Source organism: Pseudonaja textilis, chromosome Z (genome assembly GCF_049901715.1).
Source record: "Pseudonaja textilis isolate UNSWEBS1 chromosome Z, rPseTex1.2, whole genome shotgun sequence".
NCBI lineage: Eukaryota > Metazoa > Chordata > Lepidosauria > Squamata > Elapidae > Pseudonaja > Pseudonaja textilis.
Genome location: NC_142008.1, coordinates 107778831 through 107802142, shown reverse-complemented (window position 1 = coordinate 107802142; position 23312 = coordinate 107778831). Strand labels below are relative to the sequence as shown.

The following is a 23312-nucleotide window of genomic DNA, read 5'->3' as shown; positions in this document are numbered from 1 at the left end:
TAAAGAAATTATTGTCTTTTCTTTTTCTTACCTGCATCTATTCAATTTATAATTCATAATATTAATTATTGTGTTTCCTACCCTTCTGGTCTGAAATCTTCCCGTCTGGACAGGGAACACACTCATAGCAGCAGAATGGTTGTCCTTCCTTCTTTTTTTGTCTATAACCTGGATGGCATTTCTCATTACATAGAGCAACAGGCAGGATCTATCCACAGGGCAAAGAAATAAATAAGCATGTCCTTTAAAACATAGTAGTCTGCAGAATATTGCAGAATACTTTTTTAATCCTGGGAGCATTTTTTGTAACTGAGTGGAAAAATTAAGATCTCGGTGAGTTTGGAAATTCAATATTCGGTCAATGACTACAATTCCTAAACAGAAATTAATGATAGCTATTGTTCCCAGGATTTCTCTACTTTTCATGATTAATATTATATTTAATGTATAATATTACATGCCCCATTAGCTAATAAACTTGACTATTGAAACTAGGTGGTCCATTGTTTCTTCACTTTCCTTGTAGAAATGGCATTTGCTGTTTGTGGCTGTCTTCTCAATTCTGGCTTTGTATGCATGAGTTCTTAAGGATTGGTCTTAGGCAGCCAGAATTAGCATCTTTGTTTCTAAGATTTTCTTGCCAATCTTATTATTATTTGCTTTGCTTATTAGATTAGAATATTTTATAAAGAATCTTTGGGTATCGACAAGTTGAACACCCAAATGAATCTGATTTAATATTGTATGTAAAAGAAAGTGACAAAGGAATGCATTCTATAAATTCTAAAACACATTTATGTTGTTATGTTGTTGGGATCAGGAGGGTGGGTGGTGGGAACAAATCAAAAGAATACTTCGTAGAAGATTACCAGACTGAGCCTGAGGGGGGCGTCAATTATATCAAGAGTCATGAGCCTCTTCAGTCTCAGCAGAGATCTAAATCCAGCCCAGCTTGAATTCCTTCTACACTTACCTCCCACTAATTTCCTTTGGCCACTAATAGTTCAGATTCTTACTGTATAGAGAGCTTAAGTTTACAATAAATCTTTATATTCATTTGAACTGTCTGGATCTCCTGATTTTTCTGGCACTTGACATATTTTTTCTTATTGCCTCCTCCATTTCTGTTTATAGCTCATTTACAATTAAAAGCTAGTTTTTAAAAAAAAGAAATAATAATAGCATGTTAGTATAACAAAATATTCACTGATTCACTTCTAAGCTCTACTGGCTAAAAATCATTTATAAATTACAAAACTTTCTAATTTAGTTTTCCATATTTAAAATTCTATTTGTACTTCACCTGATTAAATGAACTGTGCCATGTGATGGCCTCTTCATGAATAGTTAATTGAGGCTCACTTGAAGCTTTTGGATCCAGCCATCCAACTTTCACATGAAGAAGAGATTTGTTTGGGAAAGTGATCCAGTTGATAACATCAAATCCAGCTACCAATTCCCCATTCTCATCAAAAGATATGGTATCTCCAGCACTATGATTAAATGTCATGGTCTTCAGAAAATGGTGAAGCTAAAATGTAAGAGAGAAACAACTTCAAAACATTAAAACTTCAGTTAGTAGAGAAGTCCATGTTTTGAATTATATTATTAATATAATATTAATATATTAATATAGTCTACAAAACAAAAAAGCAATAGATGTCCCTCCACCTCCATTTCAATAAGTAGTTTCTTTCACTATTGTTAAATTACTATGTTAATACGTTAAATAAAAATTGCTAAAAATTAAGAATATAAAAAGCTACATTATATGAATCAATACATATCAGTCTAATCTGATTATTAGTTCATGTGGCAGCTACCTAGAAAGATTCGGGAAGTTGATGAAAATCCTTTGAGTTTAATAACACCCTCATTTTCCTATTCCCAACAAAAGCAATCCAAGGTGTACATATCAAACATGATACAAATATAAAAGGGTGTAAAATGAATCATTTTAGCATTTTAGCATCAGAATGGCTAGTTACATATTTCCTTATAATTGTTACAGAGAAATCCAACAATCCATACTTTTGTTATGACCAACAGCCATCTAAGATATGGTAATATATTCCACTTAATATTATTCTTAGATTAATTTTAAATATAAGGGTTAGAATACAATCCATCCTCATTCAAGAATAGTGCCTGAGGAACAGATTTCAAATGAGTCTGAGTCTCAAATAAGAACTGAAGTTTACCATTTTGAGAGGGTTCACAGGATTTTTATCAACTTTCCAAATAAACTTGAAACACATTATATTACCTCTGTCCATATGAAAGTTGGTTATGCTTGAAATGAAATATACTGAATAGCTTCAATTTTGAACTTTTCCATTACTAAAAAAAATGGCAATCAGGTCATTTTGTACAGAAATATAGGAAAACTGAATATGAGAATATCTCTGGGACCAGAGATATTTGGTTTCCATGTGATATTGAACTAAGCATACAACTATGGTTTCAACAACTGAAATCAAATAAAGATATGTGTCGAACTGAAATTCAATTATCCCATTTATTGTTATTTTCCAAAACCTTTTTGTTTTCCCTAGAAATAAATGATACACATAAAAGTAAGGCCAAATTTATCTTCCAAAGCTGTATAAATTAGATTTACAGCCTTTTCCATGTAAATTGACATTGGTTTTGTGTATTTTTCTCATTACTTTCCTTTACTTATGTAAATGTAGAAGCTAAATATACTACATGTAGGAGCAGGAAGGATTCAAAACCTGCTCATAGCAGAACTGTCCCATGACAACAGCAACAAAATGTTTGAAATGTGTTTTTGTCCAACATTATTTCAGAGGCTCAAAAAAGAGATATGCTACAGTAAGTCCCATGTTCACTTCTCTCAACAATTCATACAAATGGAGAACAAAGAAAAGGAATATTTTATCTTTCATCAAGAGGCAAAGTCCCTTCCACCTTGGTGGCTAGTGTGCTGTTCAAAATTCCTGAGAGCATACAAGGCATATGTGTTAGCTAGCTGTTTTAGACTAGTTTTGGCGTTTTTGACTTTCTGTTGAGACTTTCCCAAGAGCCTGGGAAAGGCAGTTTCATAGTGTCAAAGGCACTGTTACAGGACCTAAGCCAGGCTTGTCCAACCCGCATGCGGCCCAGGTCGCCTCGTAATGCGACCCAGTGCCCACCCCAACCTTCATGCCAGAGCCAGCGAGGAGGAGGAGGAGAGGCAGGAGCGAGGCAGGGCGAGGCGAGTGCCACACCAAGCAGCAACAGAAAAGGCGGGCGCCGTCAGAGCGCCACCTCCTGCTGTTGCTGCCGCCACTGCCGCTTCTGCCCCCACCACCGCTGCTGCTTCTGCCTTCCAGTCCTGCCTCATCCAGCCGGGCCATTTGCAGGAGGAGAGGTAGGCGCGAGGCGGGCGAGCTTTCTTCCCCCTCCCCCACCCCGCAAAATTTGGCCAGAAAATAAACTATGATAAACCGTGATAAAAAAAAATTTTTTTAATAAATAATAAATAATAAAAACATCTCACTAACTTCATTTCCAAATAAATTTAATATGTTAACTATGTTTTCTATGGTTTTTTTGGATGATCAGGTATCGTTACTGTTATTTTATTTTATGTGCGGCCCAAACCAAATTTTCATCTTCTAATGTGGCCCAGGGAAGGTGAAAAGGTTGGACACCCCTGACCTAAGCTAATCCAAACAAAGCTGCCTTTTACAATTGAAGTAGTATCATTTCTTCAATGTTGATGGTTTTAAAGAGATGATTCAGAATCTTTTGAGGTTGCATCCAATGTGCCTATCACTACTGATACTATATTTTCTTCCTTTTGCCAACCATAATTCTTCTATTTGTAGCATTTGTATTTTGTATGTTTCTCCAATTTTTCCTCTTCTGTTTTGCTATCTGCATGGTAGATATTGCGGCATCTACTATCCAGACTTTTTTCTTTCTTTCATATTGACAATGGTTAAGTATGAGGTGATTTGTGTTAGGTGATATGTTTCTTATCTGTTTAAATTCGAAAGTTTTAGATGACTTTAGCTTCTTAACTTATTATATTCTATCTACATAGGTAGATAGTATTAAATATGTTGCTTTAGAATGTAAGCTGTCCCAAGTAAGGCTGTCTTTTCCATTTACTTATTTTTATTGTTGTGGATGTTCTTATTTATTTATTATCATCATCACCATTGCACATATGCTGTATATCATGTTCTATGAGAGACAGACAGACAGAAAATTATGTAGACAGACAGAGAGACAAAAAGGTAGATAGAGAGTTAAGAAAAAGGAAAGGAAAAGAAATATTGGATTAGTCCCATGAACTAGAATATGGTTTCATTTCTTCTTTGTGACTTGCGATGGTTGGGAAAGAAATACGTTTCATCACAGACAAGATACAAAGTTTGAAAACAGAATATTGTAAAGAAATATAGACTTTTTGACCTTTCAGAAGCAATAGGTATTATGTATTGGATAAATAATAATAAAGAGAATTATTTTTCGAAAAGCATTACCTGCCAATGTAACAGATCAGAGGGATTTAACCTACCGATGGAATATAAGAACATCTTATGCAAAGCATTTGCTATGGCATGGACTGCATTATAGATGCTGTAGCTTTGACTGGTCATAGTTATTTCAAAGAGAGTTCCAGGAAGATTTTCTAATTTTTCCTTTCCAGTGCAATTATTATTATTATTATTATTATTATTATTATTATTATTATTATTATTATTATTATTATTATTATTATTATTATTATCCTCATTAGAATTAGGAAAGAGGCAGTTGAATGCTTGTTCCCAGAAGATTTTGATAAACCCGTCTTCTTTTGACCAGGTAGGTTGTAGAGAATGCAGAAATTCTGTAAATCCCAGAACTTCTTTTGAGTGACTTGCCAAAGACAAGGCACCATGAAAAAAATGTACATCAAAATCTCGGTGAAGTGTCTCTGATGAGAAATCCCACTGGGCTGTCATAAGCCACATCTTGCCTCTGGTTAGTTGTATTGACTTTTGTATGCTCCCATAAATGTATACTAGCCATTTCAAGCATGAGACAGCTTGGGGTTCTGCATTTACAATATAGACATTAACACTGGGTTTGGATAATGATGCAGCCATTTCAAAAACAGGTTCAAATGATTCTAAATTCTCTAAAACACCAGAAAGGGTTAGTGTTCTTTCAATGATTGCTGCACAGATTGCATACTGGGAAAGCATAGGTAACAAGGCCTGCATAAATTTTTCTCCTTGATCATCATCTGGTGAAATAATTCCAATCCATTTCCATTGGAAAAAAAGAAGCAGCTTAATAAGTCCCATGTATTGATTTGTTTCACTAGGGATCATCCGGTAGAAAAAAGGGAGCTGTGTTTTAATGTTAGTCACTGGAGCAAACACACAGCAAGCAATCTAAGCAAAAGCAAAAGAAGTAAAAAGTTATTAAAAGAAAGAAAGATAGGTAGAATTATAATAAATAGCCATAATTTATCACAATTATTTCTTGTAAAGTAAACACATATCTGAAGAAAATTGTCTTTTTTTCTATTGAATTTAATATTTGGAAGCATAATTTTTCCATACAATGGGCATAAATTTAGTTCTGAATAAGCTGTCCTGATAATAGATTTTGAGGCAAGAAATAATACTTTTTTGGAAAATCTCTATCAAAAGAGAGAATTTGAATCTGTCTCTATTTGTAAATGTGAACATCTCACATCATTTTATATTTGTTGAAACAAAATAACTGCTTTTTTCATAAAGTAATATTTCACTAATATTTCACTAATATTTCACTAAAGTAATATTTTCTTTGAGTCCCTGTAATCTCCTCCTTCTTCTCAAAAAGAGTACAAACCAAGAAAAGCATGAGAATCTTTTCCAAAACCCATTAGGACCTATTAAAACATCTTAAGATTCTATAATAGAAATAGCATCTAGACTTATATGCCTCTTTATAGTGCTTTGCATCATTTATAATGCTTTATAATGTAAGCATTTTAAGGTTTAAGAATTCTTCAAAGCTAAATTGTTGTTAAAAACTTTAGAAATAAAATGGATGAGAAGTAAATTTGACTGATCATATCTGCATCTAATAATTTTTGGTGGAATATAAAGCTAGAGGCCATATAGAATACTTTATTGGCTAAGTGTGATTGGACACACAAGGAATTTGTCTTGGTGTAAATACTCTCAGTATACATAAAAGAAAAGATACATTCATCAAGAGTCGAGAATCATAAGGTACGACACTTAATGATAGTCATAGGGTACAATAAGCAATTAAATCAAATCATACTAGGAAACAGTCAATATAAATCATAAGGATACAAGCAACAAAGTTACAGTCATACAGTCATAAGTGGAGGGGGTAGATGATAAGGAGTGATGAGAAGATTAATAGTAATAGTAGTGCAGACTTTGTAATAGTTGAACAATGTTGAGGGAATTATGTTTAGCAGAGTGATGGCTTTTGGGAAAAAAACCTGTTCTTGTGTCTAGTTGTTCTGGTGTGCAGTGCTCTATTGCATCATTTTGAGGGAAGGAGTTGAAACAGTTTATGTCCGGAATGTGAGGGAACTGTAAATATTTTCACAGCCTTCTTTTTGATTCATGCAGTATACAGGTCCTTGATTGAAGGCAGGTTGGTAGTAATTATTTTTTCTGCAGTCTTAATTATCCTCTGTGTTTGTCTCTGTGTCTGTCCTGTTGGGTTGCAGAACTAAACCAGACAGTTATAGAAGTGCAGATGATGGACTCAATAATTACTTTATAGAATTGGATCAGCAGCTCCTTGGGCAGTTAGAGCTTTCTGAGTTGGCACAGAAAGAACATTCTTTGTTGTGCTTTTTTGATGACATTTTTGATGTCAGGTGTCCATTTTAGGTCATGTGATATAGTAGAACCTAGAAATGTGAAGGTCTCTACTGTTGATACCTGTGTTATCTAGAATTGTAAGAGGTGGTAGCATGGGAGTGTTTCTTCTAAAGTCTACCACCATTTCTACGGTTTTGAGTGTGTTCAGTTCCAGATTGATCTGGTTACACCATGAGGCAAGTTGTATAACCTCCTGTCTGTATGCTGATTCGTCATTGTCTTGAATGAGACCAATCACTGTTGTGTCATCAGCAAACTTCAGTATTTTAACAGATGGATCATTTGAGATGCAGTCATTGGTATATAGGAGAAGAGAAGTGGAGAAAGCACACAGCCTTGGGGGGGCCTTGTGCTGATTGTACAGGTATCGGATGTGATTCTGCATAGCTTCACCTGCTGCTTCCTGTCTGTTAGGAATCTATCAAAAAATAGCTATCCTTAAATTCATTCCTGGCTTATTTAAACTCTCAATGAGATTATTCCTTAAAGATTTACCAAAAAAGACTGGTAGTCCCCCTCCCTTTTCTCAAGGAAGACTGATTCAAACATTATTCTTACCCCCAAAGAGGTACATTTCCTGACCATAGTCAGGAAATAGTGCCTTTATTTAATTCACACAGAAATTTGTATTAACTGAACAAGCAACATTGCATTGTAAACTTTATGGCTTCTGCACATACCTGTGGAATCTTATAGATGCCTAAAACAGTAGCCATTTGAAGAGAGACTTTGGCATCAAGTCCTCCAATGACAGCTATCAAATTAGTTTGCTTCTTGCAGCTGTAATTTGGAATAGTCTTCTTCTGGGCAGAGAGAAGTTTCAGGGTATTCTGATAAGACATCTTTGCATTATTGTAGCTGTCATAAATGTGAAACCCTAAGCTGATATTTGGCAATATTTTGGGATTCTCATTGATCTTCTTCACAGCAAATATTAATGAAAGTACATGCTGGTAATTCTTTAATACTGCCCTAAGGAAAAATTTATATAACATTATTTTGTATCCATATTATTTTGTACCATATTATTGCATCTAGAAATAAAGTTAAATGCTTGGAAAGTCACAAATAGGCTTATATAGGTATGAATTTTCATAGACATACTTTGAGTACTGTTTGACAAATAATAACTTTTTTGGTTTCCTGACTCAGTTTCAAGGTTTTTCCAAGCCATGTTGAATAAAAAAAATGCTGCTCTAAAATTAAGCTTGACTTAGTGTTTTCAAGGACACAAATGTAGCTTTCTTTCAAGCACTATGGAACTAAGCCATCAGTGATTTTTTTTCTACTTACAGTCTAATCAGCAATCCAATCTAGAAATCCTATAGTCTTTTTAGCAATAAGTCGTCTTAGTAATAAGCAAGTCTGAAAATCTTATTACCATCAGTTAAGGATAGATAAGTGGCTAACTATTAACTATAAAATCAAAAGTCAAAGTTTATTTCACACATAGATTCTTTGTTCCATAGCAATGAATATATGGATATTATATCTATATGGATTATAAATTGTCTGAAAGTGCAAAGAAGAGCTTTAAAATCCAACCAACAATAGTATGTGCTTTGGGTATTTCAACCACATCTAGGTCTTTAATTTTTTTTTTTTAATTAAGGGGAAAAATATATTTCTATTGCTATAGTGATCAAAACTTTCAGAGAAGTAATGCCTTACTGGGTTTTTCTTTACAGAATAGAAGAGGTGTAGATAAGATTTTATTTTTTGCTCACATCTCTTCCTTTTTTCCCTCATCTCCTTGTCCTGTCCTTCTCACTGTTTGCTTCTAGCTATGGCACACTGGAAACAGTTTAAAAATTAGGATGTATCCAATATTCTTTTTTTTTCTCTGAGATTGTAGGCTGGCCTCCCACACAAAGGGAAAAGAAGATGTACCTTGTGAATTTTGTTCCTTATTAAAACAAATGACTTTAAACTGGCTTAAGTGAGGCAGTGTTATATTATTGTGCACTGAAACTCATATTTGTGGAATACCAGTGGAAAGGGTGTAATCCATGTAATGCCAATAGAACATGTAAAAATGTAGATATTTATAGTCATAGGTACCTTTAAACAGATTAGCTTGACCCTAACAAATTATAAAATATCAATATAAATTGAAATGAATATAAATTTGAACAATAAAATATGATACTGTGATCTGTTTAAAAAAGGAAAGTGAATTAAATGAATTCAAAAAACAAACATATAAATGCTGTATTATTTGAGAGGAAGACAATGAAATGAAGTGAATTAAAATGTATTTCTGTCAGGCTAACAATAATAAATATTTAAAAAACACTTTTTCAAGCTTTTTTTATGAATTAGATCACACTCAGAATACTTCCTACTTCCAATCACTGCTACTTCCACATGAAATTTCCTTACATGAGTTCATCTACCACTTTTGTTTCAGGATGTTCCTCAAAGTTGCTTATTTCCAACAGGCAATCAAATTGTGCAGCAATCCCTCCGATTATTATATCCCCTGGTTTGGAATACTCATATGGGAACTGGAAGGGATCACTCCCAAAGCAGATGTTATCATGTGCCTTGAAATTAGTTAGGACCAGGTGGGGCAGTTGCCAAAGGAAAAGCTGCAGCAAAAATATCCTTTCCATGGCATGCATTGCTTTAAGACACTGTCAAGTACTGCCTATTTTTGAGTCTACTTGTTTTGTTAGTATTCACTCTACATTACATTGTAAATTTTAAAAGGATAATAAAATCATATTTATTCAATCTACAATTTTAACCAAATTGGATTTTTCTTTGGATTTCTTCTTGAATATATGCAGCTACCCTAAAATTCACGCTTTAGATTTATTTTTCCCCAAATGTATATTTTCTCTTCATTCTTTCTTTTTAAAATTTGCAGTACATTTTGAACGCAGAACTTCAGCGTATCAGAATGTATGATGTGAATAAGCTGCTTATTCTGGATATATTGGGCTGAAGAAGACAACTTAGATTAATTAATTACAATTTTTTTGATCTAAACAAATTCTGAAGGTCCTTATTGTCACATATAACAGTACTGAATTCTTCTGATAAAGTGAAACATTAGACTGATTGGACCCTGACTATCTTTGGAGCTTACTTTTTTAGTTACAAATGCACCACGATATCTTATATTAACTTTCATATGTTGTTACTGAAGGAGGACTGGCTTGAGAAAATGCATCTGGATTTAGCAGAGGAAAAATAAACCATAATAATCTAACATAATTACAATGTTCAAAGACTTGCCCATAGGGAATGGTGTAATCCTTTATATCTTACTATGGGAAACTTTATGGGAAACAAAACAAAATTTAATATTTAGATTTCATGTTATTCAAAGAAGTGAAGGAACATTCTGAATCGTTATAATGTACATGAGAAAATTATAAAACTCTTCAGATAAATAGAGGAGAATATTTATAACTCAGGATGACAATTAGGGGCCCATGGGGCTCTCTGTGCTTGATAATTTTCCACCATCTATTTCATTACCCAAACTAGATAAGGCTAGTAGGGAATTGGGTTTCCTTTTATTTTATATTCTAGTAGTTGCATTCTTTCTGATTTTACCTATATGAAAATATATGTGGCGTCTCTTTTTCCAGAGTTCATTCAAATAAATATTTCTGATATAACAAACTGATATGCATCCCATCCCACTAAAAAAAAAACAATTTATATTTGTTTATAAAGCATGCTGTTTTTGAGCACCAGGGATGAACATTGGAAGCCATCTTTCTTTCTTTTACCAAATACTGCCTAATGAAGAATTTCAATTTTTAGGGCTTGTCCAGCTTCTTCAATATTTTCAATAGATTCAACAATGTTTTCAATATTCTCAATAGATTGGGATCATAACAACCAATGATGACAAAGGAGAAAACTGTGCAGAGATTAATACCATTGCTTTATAAGACATGACATCCATACTATCAACATTATAAAAGCACCAGATTTAGAAAAATTCCAGTCATTAGAACCCTTAATAAGCATGGCTTTTTCATTAGCCAATTTTAATATCAAAGTTTTTGTTGTGAATGCTGGTTCTCAGAAAGTAAAACGGTTGCCATATTATGGGATTCTCCAAGGTTTGATAAATGTATCCCTCAGTAAGATATGGATTATGACAGCCAACTCTATTTCTTATCCCAGACAGTACAGAAAGATTTGGATATCCACATCTTCCACTGAATGTTATCATTCACAATCCACAAAAATAATCTGCTGGGTTTTCAATATTTTCTTCAAAACCTATATTTGCACTAATTAAGAAAGGAGGTGGATTCATCCGGATCTTCTAGAATAAGCATTTGAAGCTGTGGTTTTGCAGTAGTTAGAATGCAGTTTTGCAGGCTAACACTGTTCTCAGCCAAGAGTTTGATCCTGACCAGCTCAAGGTTGAATCAGTCTTCCCTCTTTATGAGGTCAATAAAAGCCAGATTGTTAGGGGCAATATACTGACATTTGTAAACCTCTCAGAGAGTGCTGTAAAGCACTATGGAGTGATATATAAATCTAAGATCTTATTGTTATGGAGTGATATATAAATCCAAGAGCTTATTGTTATTGCTATTTGGTTGCCTATTTTCAAGTTCAGACAGATTTGAGAACACAAACCTAGGCACTGACTTTCTCTGGTGTTCTTTTTAAGATGAGTATGATGGGCCAAAGCTATAGCAATTATAATTCAGTCCATATCATAATGCATAACATCAAAATTGATAAGGATAGAGGTGGACTGGATCACCAAGATGTGCATCAATGGAAGGTAGCATTTAAATATGATTTTGTGATGGCTGTGTTAGTGCAAGACACTTCTTGGTTTAGGCAATTAACAATTAATTATGACAAATCTAAAATGCTAATCTTTTCTAACAAAAAACAAAAGTACAAATGGACAACTGATTCCCATGAACTGGAACATATTTAAATCAGGGCTGTCAAATTTGTGGCCCATGGGCTAGATGCATCATGTGCTAGTCACACCCACGCCCAGTTTAATGAAGGGGGAAAATTTATGATACATCATGTGATGCCGTCATGACGGTGTGAGTTTGACACCTCTGCTTTAAATACTTGGGCATAGTATTTCAGGCCATGGAAAAATTAACAGCATATATAAACTACAGGTAGTCCTCAATTTACAGCCACAATTGATCCCAAAATTTGTGTTGCTAAGTGAGAAATTTATTAAATGAGTTTTGCCCTATTTTATGACCTTTCTCGCCATATTCATTAATTGAACCACACAAGTTGTTAAGTTAGTCAAACAGTTGTTAAATGAATTTGGCTTCCCCGTTGACTTTGCTTGTCAGAAGGTCCCAAAGGGAGATCACATGACCCAGGGATACTGCAATAAATAGGAATCACTTGCCAAGTGTCTGAATTTTGAGCACATGACCATGGGGATGCCGGAACAGTCATAAGTGTGAAAAATTTTAAATCATTTTTTCAGTGCCATTGTAACTTCAAACAGTCAGTAAATGAACTATTGTAAGTCGAGGACTACCTATATGTCTTTTCTTGTCCAAAAGAGTACACAGACAATTAAATTTGATAGACAACAATATGTTCCAGCTGTGGTTAAATTATTTACAGCAGAAATTATATGGCATAAAACTTAGGCCAAGCACAAATACTGTAGTTCCTATAGTCTGCAATTTGTCTGGAAGTCTGTTCACATAAAAGACATATAACTATGCAACTCAGGCCATATATAAACATGAAGGCTTATGAGGTATTCAAATTTTCCCAGGAACTTGCTTGGCATCCCAAAATGCACTCCAATGCAGTCATGAGTATTGAAGCCAATGTGCCAAGTATTATGAGCCATGATTACAATACAATATTGCAGACTAGTTCTGCCAGCTGCCAGCAGTTCAATTCTCACTGACTCAAGCCTTCCATTCTTTTGAGGTCAGTAAAATGAGGACCAAGATTGTTGGGGGCAATATGCTGACTCTGTAAACCACTTAGGGAAGGCTGGAAAGAACTAGGAAGCAGTATATATGTCTAAGTGCTATTGCTATTAAGGCTCGCGCCTAGACTAGGATTCTAATATCAGGCCTTAGGTGATATTCAGCAGGTTCTGGGGGACCAGTAGCAGAAATTTTGAGTAGTTCGGAGAACCAGCAAATACCACCTCTAACTGGCCCCTCCCTCATCTATTCTCTGTCTCCCAAGTACCAGATGATTAGCTGGGTCTTCTTTGGTTGCCCTGAACAGTAGAACACAGCTGGAAAGCAGGTTAGTGGGGTGGGGAGGGAATGGGCTTTTGCAGTAACCTTCCCCCAAGAGTAGGGAAGAAATTGAGATTTTACAGTATTGTTCCCATGAAGTGGGGTGGGAATGGAGATTTTGCAGTATCCTTCCCCTGCCATGCCCATCATGCCACACCCACCAAGCCGAGCCACACCCACAGAACCAGTAGTAAAAGTTTTTGAATCCCACCACTGCTAGAATCATGTTTGAGCCTAAAAGCCTGATGCCTTTGCTGGTATTAGATAATTACCAATTCCATTGACACTGTACCTGCATAATAGATTGCTGCAGTCTTGGCCTCGCTCCTGAATATTTGGCTAATTAACCCTGGAGAAGGCCAATCAATAATAAAAGAAAGAATCAGGGACATTGATCAACAACATGATATTACCAGTGTCCCTGAATCACACTGCTAACTGTTAAATAGTCATAAGACTTCCATTGCAGGGTAATTATACAATTTATAACTTATGGGGGACGGGGGATGGAGAATTAGCAGCTGAATTTGATATTGTCAACTGCATGACTATTCCCAATAAATCCTTCTTAAGAAGAAAAGTTGGAATAATTGATCCACAAGCTCTACCAAGCCAGGAATTCACAACTGATAAAGAAGCCATCACAGGGTCCAGCATATTTAATCAGGTGGGAACGACATATCAGATTTCATTCCCAGCTTGAGTTCCTACCCAAGACAGAAAATAATTTCAGATATTCTATAGTTCTATTCAACAATTTCATGGAATATTTAGGTTATCAAAATGCATTTATTTTGCTTTATTTTAAAAATGAGAGGCACCGAAATCTGTAACAGAATGTAGCAATACTAGAAGTAATTGCCTTTTTAGAGACAGAGATCTTTTTAAATTATTTCAAAAAGCTTTTATAGATCAAAATATTATTCAAATGTATTGCTTTCAGGATAAACTTTTATGGTCTTTACAAAATATCAGTTTTATTTTACAAGGAGAAAAGATAACAGAATTGGAAAGAGGCCAGTCTAGGATTAATGCCTAATGCCATTTCAATAACATATGAAAAGAAGGGAAATGTTAAAAAGCCATTGACAAATAATCTTATAAATTTTGAGGACAAATGATGAGAATTTCTTTATTTATTTAAATTTTCCTTTAGATGTATCATGTGAATGAGAAGGGAGAACAGAAAATAAATGACTCACAGATCTGTAGAACATACTATGTGGAGTCATTGGTGTTCTTTCAGTTGGTTGTTTTCTTGTAGATATTTCATAATCCAAGCTAGATAAACTAATCTAGTATTAATGATTTTATGTATTTTGGGTAATGAAATGTTTGCAAGAAAGCAACCAAGTTCAAAGAGCAGCAAGGAGCCCTCATTTCAACCCTGAGCTACAAATATTCTCCTTTAATATACAATCTACCAGAAGGAGAGCACAATTTCTTTAAGGCTCTGAAATAAGGATAGGAACCCACACTTGACTGGAAAACATTACTACAACTCCTATGTTTATCACATCTGATTCAATTATTATTTTAGGTATGTTCAGGTCTACTAAGAGAAGGACTATTTTAGTGACTGGTCCTACCTATTATACAGATCATTTTCTGCAAGAGCCTACTTTATCCTGACAGAAGCACAGAAATGTTCTTGTTTCTACCTAGTTCCAAATGTTTACACTTGCTATGGATGCCTCAAATTGGAGAGAGATTGAAAACTATGTTTATTTTTCCCCTGTGTAACACGAAGTGCCTTACACTATAACCTAACAATTATCCCAATCTTGGCAAGCCATATGACACTTTCCTGAAGTCACTCTACAACATTAGCACTTTCTGGAAGCTTATATTAATTACTGTTTCTTTGTGTAGTTCCAATTTGGTGGAAGCATGTCAGACCACCTCTAAAAATTTACCTTAATGAAAAGTATCTGAAGCCACTCCAGACAATGTGGTATATCCAAGCTAATGATGGGTGGCACTATTGATGTATGAAATCTGAACTACTTTTTGATGGAATGGCAAAAATATTTCTATTGCTTCTGCTCATACTCTGGTTGCAGCAGCATTCAGCTAAATGCAAAACTCTGAGTGCTATATGTATGACTATGGAGCCCATCCAAATACTGAATGAATATTGTCAGGCAGGGGATTTAATTATAGGAGCAATTACAACTCAGTATAACTGTGTATTTGACATACCATCTTTCAATGAAAGTTTCAGAATGAAGCCTTTATGTGACCTTGTGTACGGATACTTTTTTCTTTTTTAAAATTCAAAACACAAATAGAAAAAATGAAATATTTTTGCAACTTGTAATGAAATATTTGGCAATCAGTTTTGTTCTATATTATGAGCTGGATCAATGAATTTTAAGTTTGGCATGACCTAAACTGAGGTCTGCTACAAAATGTAGATCCAACTCAAAGTTTGTGTCAATTTTTACACCATATATTTTGCCTTTCTACCTGTTTATTTCTTTCTATCTTCTCCTGCTAATCAATCTCATTTTTCACCATGAATTTCAAGTTTCACCTGGTATTGTCCTGGCTCTTTCCTTCCAGCTACTACTCTGAATTGGTTATTGTTCAATTTCTCATAGCTTTGTGCTTTATGCTTTTTATCCTTCCTCATACCCAGCATTCTTTTTAATCTATTTTATTCTTTATGTTGCTTACACTATGGATTTATCTGCAAACCTTAGCTGAAATTCTCAGCTGATGTTATTGAAATGAAAAGAAAGGATTTGTTTGACATCTGAAAATTTAACACATTTCCTATTTCAAAATGTATATGAATCTTCATGAACATACTGAGTCATTTATGTTATGTTACTCAGGAAATTCATTAAAACCTAAAAAGCAAATGTGTAACATTTAGGATGGGAGGAGAATATACAAATATAATTACAAACTTTACAGATTTACACATTAGAGAAAATCAGTTGTAGAACATGGATAATATGAATTAGTAATTATGTACAATAGATGCATGTTAGAAAAGAAAAATATATGCGGTTGCTTCTCTATATTCAGGAGTTTTAAAAAATTATGACTTTTTTGACTGTAGATGAGAGTTGAGGAGAGGAGAGGCATATACATTGACATTTTAGTTAATAAGGAAGAACTTATAAATAATTTATCCATATAAGTGGAGTTCTAGATCTTGCTGAAGTTCAGATGGCAATCTTTACATTATTCATATGGACTAAAGCTGCTTTTGGTTTTCTCTATATAAATTGACCAAAAAACAAATGCTTCCATTATGTATTTTTTCATAATGTAACTCTGCTTTTAGTTTGAAGTTGAAGAACTACCAGCATGTCCTGACCATGGCATTTGCAGTGAAGGAAATCAACAAGAATTCCCAAATCTTACCAAATTTTACCCTGGGACTCCACATCTATGACACTTATTCCAGTCCAAGGATGACTTATTACAATACTTTGAAGCTTCTTTCCACTTGGAAAAGGACCATTCCTAATTATAGCTGTGACAAGGGGAAAAAAATGATGGCCCTGGTTGGGGGATTAGACTCTTCCACTTCCTTCTATATGGCAACCCTCACTGGCCTCTATAAAATTTCTCAGGTAGACACAATGACTGCTTAACAAAGCTTTTCCATGTCCTATCTTGTGGAAGACAATTTTCAGATCAACAACTGCATTTGACATTTGGGTGATGCACTCTACTTCTTAGTAAAGCAATGACAAAACTAAAATTTGCATTTATATAATTTATATTTTAATCAATATGTTAAATACAATTATGTGATGATATCCTTCTATGTTTAAACAATGTTCAAATCAGTCACAATAAACATGACATTTTTCTAGCTGGTCTTGAGGACCACATGCAGTTTTGCATCTGATCTCTAGTTGTTACTTTTCTATTTTTCTCCCAAATCTTACTGCCTCAATATTTTCATGAAAAAAAATGTATGACTGGTCTCAAAAACAGATATTTTCTGTGCAATGTCATTAAATATGAATGGATTTAAGATCTTTGATCATTTTACCATATGATGTATTTTTGCCACAGAGCAAAGATTGGGTAATTCATGAGAATACTAAAAAAAAAAAAGGCTTTGAGAAATTGACATACTGCATCTCTGAAATATTGTGAATATCTCCACTCAGAGAAGATGAAGGATTTTCGAAGAGTTCAGTCCAATGATTTATTCAGTGGAGTGGCTAATCATGTTACAATAATCACCCAAAAGGAAATGAAATCATGACAAGACTTTGAGAAAATTCATGTTTGCCTTTTTTTTCTTGGCAGATTGCCTATTCTGTATTTGCTCCAGTGAAGAATGCTAGCAAATTTCTCCCTTTTCTGTATAGAATGATGCCAAGTGATATAGTTCAATATTCAGGAATTGTACAACTTCTTTTGCATTTCCAGTGGAAATGGGTTGGGATCATTGCAACAGATGATGATGATGGAGAAAAATTTGTACAGACCTTAACTCCACTGCTCTCTCAAGATGGCATCTGTCCAGCCATCATTGCTAATATACCAACATTATCTCATTATTTAAACTACTATAACTTATTGATGCACATATCACCTGAATCCATGTTATTAACTTCATCTGAAGTTAATGTGTTTGTGCTACATGCAAATCATAGAATGATAACATGTATTAAATGGTTGATATATATGTATAAAATCCTGGAAGACAATGACTCTAAATCAGTAAATAAAATCTGGATTATGACAGCCCATTGGGATTTCTCAACAGACATATTGCAGAAAAGTTTTGATATGATGTTCTTCAATGGTGCCTTATCTTTTGCAATTCACTCTAATGAACTGCTGGGATTCACCCATTTTCTGCAGGGATTAGATCCTCGTTCAGATAACAATGATCAATTCATCCAAGTTTTCTGGCAACAGGCATTTAACTGTTCATTTTCTGATCATAATGAAAAAGAATGCACTGGGAAAGAGAAATTGAGCCATTTGCCAGGAGTTGTTTTTGAAATGAGCATGACTTCTCAGAGCTACAGAATTTACAATGCTATTTATGTCTTAGCATATGCTTTGCATGAGATCTACAAACCCAGGCCACAAACAAGACCTCTATATAATGGACATTATCTGGATCAGAAACCTTGGCAGGTAATATATTTTTGCTATTTCAGTTTTGGTCTAATGGATGAAAACTGGTATAAAGCACTGATGGTTTTATACATGAGGTATTTTTGCTGATTTTTTTTTTTTTTGCATTTCTAGTATTTGTTTCAGAGTTGCATGACATATTTTAGTATATTCATTACCAAAGGCACAGGCTAATATGTTTTCATACTAAGACATATCAATCTCTATTTGCAATCTCTATTTACTCTATTGCTATTAAATAGTTTGTTGAATATATCCCTCCTGCATCCATCCCTTAATTTAACATTTGAAAAAAAACCATAGTAGAATATCCCCTTTCCTTAAAAAAAATGGATTCCTAATCTGAAACCTTCGAACAGAGCTATCCCTACTGTTAGATAAAGAGATAAATCTGTTTCAAGTAATTTATATTCAGAAGGCATGATGAAAGAATTTTGATAGGAAATATAGTGATGTTCAGCTTAGCCTGTATCCATTCAGGAGCCTTCAGACTACAATAGCAGATGCCTGTATAAAATTAATATTCTATTTCTTAACTGATTATTTATTGTATATGGGATAGTAGAGATGACAATTTTGACCATGTGTGCAGTTACCTCCGCCTTCCCAGGCAAGGACTTCAATATATTGTAAATCTGCAAAGTTAAAGATGTTAAACTTATATGAATAAATCCCTAAGCTGAGATAAAATCAAGAATAATGTAATGAAAACAGTGATTAGGGAGTTGTGCCTTTATCTCTATAGATCCACCCCTTTTTGAGGAGCATTACTTTTAATAATAGTGCTGGGGATATTGTGTCTTTCAATGAAAATGGTGAATTAACAGCTGGATATGATATTCTAAACTGGGTTATTTTTCCAAACCAATCCTTTGTAAGAGTGAGAGTAGGAAAGATGGATCCACAGGACAAAGAACTCTTCATTAAAACAAATACCATCACATGGCATAGTTCATTTAACCAGGTAAGATGCACTTTAACTTCAGAAATGTCAAGTTAGATGAGAAATTCTCTTACAATTTTTCCTTCTCTTGTTTGAATAATTTCAGTCAATTCTATCTCACTGGTAATTATTTGTCACTGACACTAAGCATCTCACCAACTCTAAAACACATCACATAAAAATAATTTTATTCCCAGGTGATTGTTTTTAAAAAGTTGTCTACCTGTTTTGAAAATATTTCAGACCTTACATTCCCTTTATGTTTTCATCTATTTGTGTCCAATTTCTTCATTTAAAAATTGTTATTTATTTGTTTATTTACTTAATTTGTTTGCCACCTATCTCACCACAAGGTGACTCTGGGCAGCTTACAACATTAAAATGTAACCATAATTATATGAATAAATAATAAAAATCACATTAAATTTACAATAAAATACCAATTATAAGACTATACAGGAGTGTGTGGGGACTAATATTAGACAATTAGCTATCTCCAGTATAAAATTCCCCCATCAGCCCAGAGCCAACAGGTAGAGCCAGGTCTTTAGCTTCTTGTAGAAGATGGGAGCCAATCTCACTTTTGTTTAATGTTATAATTGTTTTATTGTTGTTTTATTTATATAATATTATTTATTATATTTATTTTAATTATGTTATATTTCAGGGAAGTACACCTATCTGATATTCAGGCATGACCTCAGATTACATTAAGAAAAATTGCAGAATCAATAGCATAGTGATTATCACAATAGGAGCATCATATATATTCTTTGCTTTGTGGGCAGGTACAACCACTTTCTCTCTGCAATGAGAACTGCCATCAGGGTTACCACAGAAGAAAAAAAGAGGGGAAGCCATTTTGCTGCTATGATTGTGTCCCTTGTGCAGATGGAAAAATTTCAGATCAGATGGGTAGGATAAGATATAATACCAACAGCTTACAACTTAATTATCCCTTAAGGAAATACCCCTATGGCACTGTATATTTATTAATATGAATCTACACTATTTAGAGAAATGGAAAAGATGGAAAATGTTTCTGTGTCTGTACATAAATAGTTTTGAAAAAAATTACGACTAAAATTAGGCCGAGAAAATTTGCCCCTTGGAAAATCTATCCCATTTATCAAACCTAAAAAAATCAGTATCTAGTATGTGTTTTATTATGTGAAAGTGGGTGTGGATAATTAACTCATTATGGTTTGGGATGAGCACTAGTTTAAAAAAAATCAGGCATGAGAAATGATACTCACAACTTGATCTTTCCCCAAAATTCTAAATCAGCATTTGTACTCAGAGAAATATTCCTTCCTTCCTTTCCCCCTCCCTCTCTCCCTCCTTTTCTTTTTGCCAAAGATGAAGTATAGATTAAATTACACAGAACCTCACTCAGTTAAATTAATACAACCTAAATTATTGAATTGGCATCCTTCAGTCTCAAGAGACTGTGGTATCGTGCTATGAAACTGGTAACTGCCACTTCCTGTGTTGTTTCAATGCTGCATGTTAATCTGGAGTTAATCCTCTCCAGAGCTCAAGATCTGTGTAATTTAATATGGAGAATAAACTGTTACCCAAAAAGCAGATCATCATTGAAATAGTCTAATGGAATGGCAGAGCCTATACGATTAGTTCTAGCTACATCACAAGAGTTACCAGAACGTGATTGTACACAGTCACAAACTGCTTCGGGACTCTGGCTCTGGATTTTGCCTCGAGGTTGACTCCTGAAGCCTTTTCCAATAATAGATATAGCCACAAGGCAGTGGAAGTTTGAAATCAGTGTCCCTTCTCCTAAAAGATGGTTCCACCATTTTATCTGGCATTGGAGCATAAAGTCCTCTTAAACCTTCAAAACTGTTGACCATCTTCTCCTGTAACCTTGGAAAGGGGCTCTTATGAGATGCTATCAGCCAGACCAGCTGGACCAAGGTTTTTAAGGAGGTATTACTCCTAAATTATATGTACTTAAGAATAGCTTACTATTCTTTCTGTTAGTAACAGCATCATTAGGTAATCATTTAAAGAAATCTCATTGTCTCCAGGTCATTCAAAACAATCAAACAAATTACAATGAAATCAATAAAACATAAAGGATAAAAATGCCAAATGTGATAAAATGAGAGGCTGTACTCACCTTCCCTTAAGGCCTGACGAGGCCAGGACCTCGTCACTCTTCTAAACAATACCAGAGAAGGGCCATCCAATCTCAGGGGGAATTCCATTGCAGGGAATAGATGCTGCGTCCAGGATCCTAATAGACCCTGGAATTTTTTAATTAAAAAAACCCAAAATATACCAATCCTGCAAGATTGAATTGGCTGGCCAAATGTCATGGGAGAAAGTACCGTAAAATAATCAGCCGATATGCTATATAGAGGTTTATTGATTTAAAAACACTTCGGATTGCACCATAGTTATTGCAACCCATGAAGCAGAAGTGTTATATGGGCATGGCCACTACTATTTGCACCATTTCATTCTGGACCAATGAAAGCTCCCAAGTGGTCTTCAAGAACACTCCCATGTACAGCATTTTGCAGACTTAAGTCACAAAGTGACAAGGGTATAAGTGAACATCTGAAGGGCACTCTGTCTAGGAAAGAGATCAAATGCCATACCAGATGAAGTTGTGCAAAGATCTTCATCATCACAGCTGACAACTATTCATCCAAGAAGACTTCCAGATTATTTACAAAATCTGGAAGAGGAAAGTGGAAAGAGGGAAGTGCCATGCCACCCAAATTCAAAAAAAGAATATCTCCAGCCATTTGGTCTTGTTAAGAGTGAGTCAGAAATTAGTTTCACAATTTTTTTTCTAACATCTTATGATAAATTTGGGCTCACATCCAATTCACAGATGCCCCCACACATTATATTTTACATTAAGGTTTAGGACAATTTTTAAAAATCAAAATTGGTTAAACTTGCCAACTCAAGCATATATTTCATGGCAATAGTAGGGCAAAATATGGCTTGCTCTAGATATTAACACAATACATATCCTGTCTTTCAGACACAGATGATTGTTTCCAATGCCCAGAAGGTCACTATTCAAACAAAAACAAAGATCAATGCCTTCCAAAAAGAATTAACTTCCTCTCTTTCACTGAACCTTTGGGGATCACATTAATCTTTTTGGCTGTGATGTTATCTGTAATCACAGTTTGGGTCCTTTGGATATTCACAATACATCAGAACACTCCCATTGTCAAAGCCAACAATCGAGATCTAACTTACTACCTACTTATATCTCTCCTGCTGTGTTTCAACTCCTCATTCTTGTTCATTGGCAAACCACAAACTCTGATCTGCTATTTGCGACAAACCACTTTTTCCATCGTTTTTTCAGTAGCTATTTCTTGCATATTGGCCAAAACTGTCACTGTGGTACTTGCTTTCATGGTCACTAAGCCAGGATCCAAATTGAAAAAATGGATAGGAAAAAAACTGGCCAACTTCATTCTTCTTGCCTGCTCCCTGATTCAAGTTGGGATTTGTGTTGTATGGTTATGGATATTTCCTCCTTTCCTAAATTTTGACTTCCATGCTCTGGCTGAAGAAATTGTGGTGGAATGCAAGGAAGGATCAGATGTCATGTTTTATTGTGTTCTAGGTTACTTGAGTTTTCTAGCCATTATTAGCTTCACTGTGGCATATTTTGCAAAGAAACTGCCTGACATTTTCAATGAAGCCAAATTTATCACCTTCAGCATGTTGGTATTTTGTAGTGTGTGGTTTTCTTTTATTCCCTCTTACTTGAGCACCAAGGGAAAATACATGGTGGCTGTGGAGGTCTTTTCCATCTTGGCTTCTAGTACTGGATTATTGGGCTGTATTTTTTTCCCTAAGTGCTATATAATTCTGTTTCAGCCTATATTAAACAGCAAGGATCTGCTCATTAGAAAGAAATAGCATTCATTAGCTCACATTTACTTTTTTATTATATAACAACATATTTTCATTCAAAATTCTATATATAGAGCTATCATTCATGTTTCCTTTTCATTAGTTGATTATATTTAGCATGTTTTTCTTTCCATTAATTGAATTCATTAACTGAAAAGACTTCTGATTTGGTTTTATCATTGGGTTGAATCAAATATTTTCCAGGAGCTTTATTAATTTTTTTATTGTACAATGAAC

At 34.5% G+C, this 23312-nt stretch overlaps 2 protein-coding genes across 2 annotated transcripts in view; one reads left to right on the top strand and one right to left on the bottom strand.

Annotated features, from left to right (window-relative positions):
* LOC113454849 (vomeronasal type-2 receptor 26-like) overlaps positions 1-7810 on the bottom strand; it is an 18634-nt gene extending 10824 nt beyond the window's left edge. Inside the window, exon 1 of the mRNA XM_087916092.1 lies at positions 7541-7810. Within this exon, the coding sequence (XP_087772218.1) occupies positions 7541-7702 (162 nt within the window). The 5' untranslated portion in view covers positions 7703-7810. The remainder of the gene's footprint in view (positions 1-7540) is intronic.
* A 4087-nt stretch (positions 7811-11897) lies between these two features.
* On the top strand, positions 11898-23081 carry LOC113452208 (vomeronasal type-2 receptor 26-like). The gene is made up of 5 exons (XM_087916069.1): positions 11898-11903; positions 17378-18220; positions 18966-19184; positions 19952-20078; positions 22183-23081. Exons 1-5 carry the CDS (start codon positions 11898-11900, stop codon positions 23079-23081), a joined length of 2094 nt encoding a protein of 697 aa, XP_087772195.1.
* The last annotated feature ends 231 nt before the right edge of the window (positions 23082-23312 follow it).